The sequence below is a fragment of the Colobus angolensis genome, unplaced genomic scaffold (genome assembly GCF_000951035.1).
Source record: "Colobus angolensis palliatus isolate OR3802 unplaced genomic scaffold, Cang.pa_1.0 Scaffold29, whole genome shotgun sequence".
NCBI lineage: Eukaryota > Metazoa > Chordata > Mammalia > Primates > Cercopithecidae > Colobus > Colobus angolensis.
The window spans coordinates 7,206,621-7,211,308 of NW_012116154.1; the positions used below are offsets into that span (position 1 = coordinate 7,206,621).

General features: G+C 36.4%; 1 protein-coding gene across 1 annotated transcript in view; it reads left to right on the forward strand.

Moving 5' to 3' along the window:
* Positions 1-600: 600 nt before the first annotated feature.
* Positions 601-4,688, forward strand: part of ARAP2 (ArfGAP with RhoGAP domain, ankyrin repeat and PH domain 2) — a 165,170-nt gene continuing 161,082 nt past the window's right edge. The window contains exon 1 of the mRNA XM_011949140.1: positions 601-1,663. Within this exon, the coding sequence (XP_011804530.1) occupies positions 762-1,663 (902 nt within the window). The 5' untranslated portion in view covers positions 601-761. The remainder of the gene's footprint in view (positions 1,664-4,688) is intronic.

Here is a 4,688-nt window from a genome sequence, read left to right on the forward strand (position 1 = left end):
AGGAATATTGTTTAACAAGACCACCTTAGAGATATTTTAATCCCAATTTTAATTCCTGTGCTTGACTTGGCTATTTATTATTTGAGTAGCACATAGACACTGAGAAGTTACCTGTATGCTTATAGATTTTTGTCCAGTAGAAAAGATAACCCCAAATGTTATGGCTTATTATCCTGTAGGACATTAAACAGTTTTCTATCTAACCTAGCTATCCTAATACTTTAAAAAAACCTTTTCTGATGGACTATATAAATCTTTTCCACAAATGCTCTTGGATCCAATCTTACTGACTTACTGGTTCCCTCATTTTTAATTAAGAAGTTGAATAAAGCTTTTGATATATGTTTATTCAGTACGTGTGTCAGTGTCATTTTTTTTCACCTTTTTGAAAGTCATAGTTTGATGCTGTCATAGCATTTCTGTCCTGTACCCTCACATACGGAGAAACTGGTTTTCTAGGGCATGCAAAGCAATGCACAAAGATTCCAAATGCAGAGTGAAAGTTAGTGTCCTAATTTCTGTTGTTTCTTCAGAGAAAGTATATAAAAGTAGATTTTAATAATTAAAATAGCCTAATAAATCATTTTTATTTTTTTTTCTAGGCTTAAGCACATAAAGCAGTCACTGTGAAGAAAATAACATTTTAAGAAACTTTTCTGTCACAATTGATAGAGGAAAAGCCAGCAGAGAAGTGCATCTTCTTGTGTGTGTATCTCATCGTGCCACTTTTTGTAACTCAACTTAGTAATGAAGCCACCATTATGTCCTCAGTCAGTGAAGTAAATGTGGATATAAAAGATTTCCTAATGAGCATTAATTTGGAGCAGTATCTCTTACATTTCCATGAGTCTGGTTTTACTACTGTGAAGGACTGTGCAGCAATAAATGACAGCCTGCTACAGAAAATTGGAATATCACCTACAGGTCACCGTAGGAGGATACTTAAACAGTTACAGATAATCTTGTCAAAAATGCAAGATTTTCCAATATATGCAAATGTTCATAAAACAAAGAAGAATGATGACCCTTCAAAGGATCACAGTGTTCCATCTTCTGACCAGAATATCTGCATGGAACTTTCCAGTTCTAGTAGTGTTCAGACACCTAGCCCACCGCAGTTGGAGACTGTTACAAAAAAACTTGAAGACGATGCAAGTGTGGAAAGAAACCAGTATCCTCAATCAGATAATAAGCTGTCTCCTCCTAAACGCGACTTCCCCACTGCAGAAGAACCACACCTGAATTTGGGTTCTTTGAATGATTCTTTATTTGGTAGTGAAAATATTAAAATAGAATCTTTGATTACAAAGAAGACTATGGATCACATAATTGAAGAACAACAAACAGAAAAAGTTAAATTGATCTCAGAAAATCTCAGTAAGCTCCCTAACGCAGACTCTGAATGCCTTTCTTCTGTTGGCTGTTCAACATCAGAAACGAATTCTGGAAATGGAACAAATGGTTTATTAGACGGATCACCACCATCCCCATTCTTTAAGTTTCAAGGAGAAATGATTGTAAATGACTTGTATGTTCCATCATCACCAATCCTAGCACCTATGAGAAGTCGTAGCAAGTTGGTTTCAAGACCATCTCGATCTTTTCTGCTAAGACATCGGCCTGTACCAGAGATTCCAGGGTCAACAAAAGGAATTTCTGGGAGGTAAGAATCTTTCCAATAAGCTCTAAGTATTAAATTTGAGGGAATTTAGTGATTTTTAACAATTATATTTTCAGTGTTCCTTTCTAAATTTGACTATATTCACTTACCTATTCAACCAACATTTTCTTTTAAAAATTTTCCTCCTCCCATTGTACATTATTTCCCAGAGTCTGTTTCCAGTTTATAATGCCTGGGACTCTTTAGCTTTTCCCTATTTAATTGGGGGAACATCCCTTCCCTTAATTCTATCTGGATATTCCTTTCCATACCAATTCCCCACACCTAGTATTGTAGTCTTTCCATTAGTGCCGTTCTCATATTTGAAATGTCGACTCTGTCTCCCCATTAGATGATTTGTTCTTTGACAAAGAACATGTTTTTAATGTTTGTATCTCTGCTGCCTGGCACAATGCTTGGTACCAAGTAATAGTTCAACACACATCTATTGAACTTGGTGTTTAGTCACTGTGCTCGGTAGGAAGGATGCAAAGAGGAATACGGTGACTTGCAGTCTCGTGTAGAAGTCACATGTAAAAAGATGGTGACAGGCAGCTCAGTATGAAGCTAGGCTCGCTAGAGACGAGACCTCTGGGACCCAAAAGAGGGGCTCTACCAATGTGGTTCTTCTACCCAGGTAGTAAGTTATTGGTATCCTGAAGTAACAGGAGGATTACCTAAACAGTTTGGGAGGAGGTAATTTGTAGCAAAAGAGGTCATCAGCTTTAGCTTTCAGAATTTGTGAATCTCAAAGTTATACCTAAAATAGTTGTGGTTTTCTCTAGGGTTGGAGTAGGATATTGCTTTTCCCATTAAAAGTTAACACTTGTCTCTCTGCTGAGACACGAGGCTGTTCAAGTTTGACTGTTACTGTAGTGGCACTAAATGCTTTACACACTTCCTGCACAGGCTCCAGGCTGGAGTTTCAGCAGGATTCCTCTTTTCTCCCCATGCCTGCTGTTCCCCCTACTCCCTTTGAATCTGTGGCTGCCTCTGATTCTCTTGGCCTTAGGTACCTTTGGTAATTGCAGTGCAAATAGTATTTGCAAGAGAAAAGGTGGCAATTTAGTATTTGTGAGAGAAAACATGACCATTTACAAGACTCTGTTAATATAAGTATCTCCTATTAGAGCATAAACCTTTTGATGGCAGAGGCTCTAATTAATTTGTCTTTTTCTTGACATCCCTAGTAGTATTTACTAGAAAATCAATATAGTGTCATGTATTAAACACATTTATTAAACAACTAGTGTCATCTATTAAACACTAGTTTGGTTTATAATTTTGCAGGGGTTATCTAATGTTCACAGTGGCCCTGATAGGGTCTCTGTGAACATGGAGTAGGTAATGTTCACCGCATTTTACTTATGAGGTAACTGAGGCTTGGGTTAATTTCTCCAAGTTCACATTCACATAGTGAACTAGGATTTCCTACCAGTACATCTGACTCCAGATCCCACTTCCTTAACCCCCCATTGAGTAAATATTGTTGAAAATGTTGATTGCCTTTATAAGAATTGGATTATTTATTGGGATTGTAAAGGACACTCATTTTGTTTGACACTTTAGCTTTAAAATAGTTTGCTAATTTTGAATAATTAAAAGAAAGTGAATGAAAAATGACAAGTCTTCAGATAGCAGATGCTTTTGACGTGCCAGAAGGTTTACTATGTGTACACACATTAAAGCTGCATCTTTGCCAGAATTGAATCCCTTTGGTAGCTGTAAAGGATCATCTCACATAAGCAGCATTTGATTTAAGTTTCAAACAGTCCGTGCTAATTTTCATGAATTTTACAGGGAATCTTGATACTCATTTAGTTGTATAGGGGCAGCAAAATTCCACCTCTTTCTTCTTAGGGTCCCAGCTGGGCCTGAGAATTAAATGGATATAAAACAGATTAATGGGAGAAAAGCATACAAATTTATTTCATACAAGTAATACGAGTATTACGTGGCATGAGAATCCTCATAAAGAGATAAAGACCCAAATAAGCAGTTAGAGTGAAACCCTTAAATAATGAATTACAAAAAGAGCACTAAGTTGTGAAAAACCAACTAAATTATGTGGGGAGGCTTAAAAGATACGTTATTTAACAAGGTCTGTACAGAATTCTTTGGCCTCAACCTTCCTGTCCTTGAGGACAGGATGTTAATTTCTTTCAGGGGAATTTCATCTTCTGCTTTTAAGGAGGCTGGAAGATCAGAGTTCTCTTTTTACACCTGTTGTTTTCCAGTACTTGAATTAAATGCCCTTTATTCAAAATAGTCAGTATGCCAGAGTGGTATATTTTCAACTTCTTCCATTATAAATGTAACTTTGTGTCATATGAAAAGCTCGTTACTCAATTTGTGACTGAGTCTTTGAGAGTGGAAACAACATTAAAATTAGTAGTAAATAATTTAGTACTATCTATGTCATAGCACTTTTTTTTTTTCCATGTGATTTTTAGGCCAGATTACCTATCCTAACCTTTCTTTTCTTTGATTGTGGTAGTCAATAGCAACAATGCTTTTGTGGTGCTCAGATCATAAAATGAGCAAATAAATTATTTTCAGAGTTCACTGTTTTTCCTAGTACTCCTTTCCTATGTTGCAAATAGTAATTCCATGATTTTCAAGTGTTGTAATATGACTTTTTAAATAAAACTGTGGGTTATGTAATGCGAATTTCTCTTTGGGCAAGTGATAACACCTGCAAATGATATTTAGTGCATTCCTTGATATACCAAATGAAAATATTTCTTTATGGCCTGTGTTTTTAAAGGAGTTACTAAACATTTCATACAGCTGTTCAAAGGAATATGGATGTTGACTTTGAAGTGTTTTCCTGACATAGGGCTCTTCGTTTTTCTCTTCCCAGATACGTGCCCTCGTGCCTCCTTCCTCTCAACATAATCTGATATAATTAATGCTCTATCAGATTTTTTGTCTTTGTTGCAGACTTGGGTTCTTCCCTGAATTCCTGCCTGCTCCTTTTATCTGGAGGGCTGGACTGGACAATAACCTCGGGTTATCTTTTTTTTTT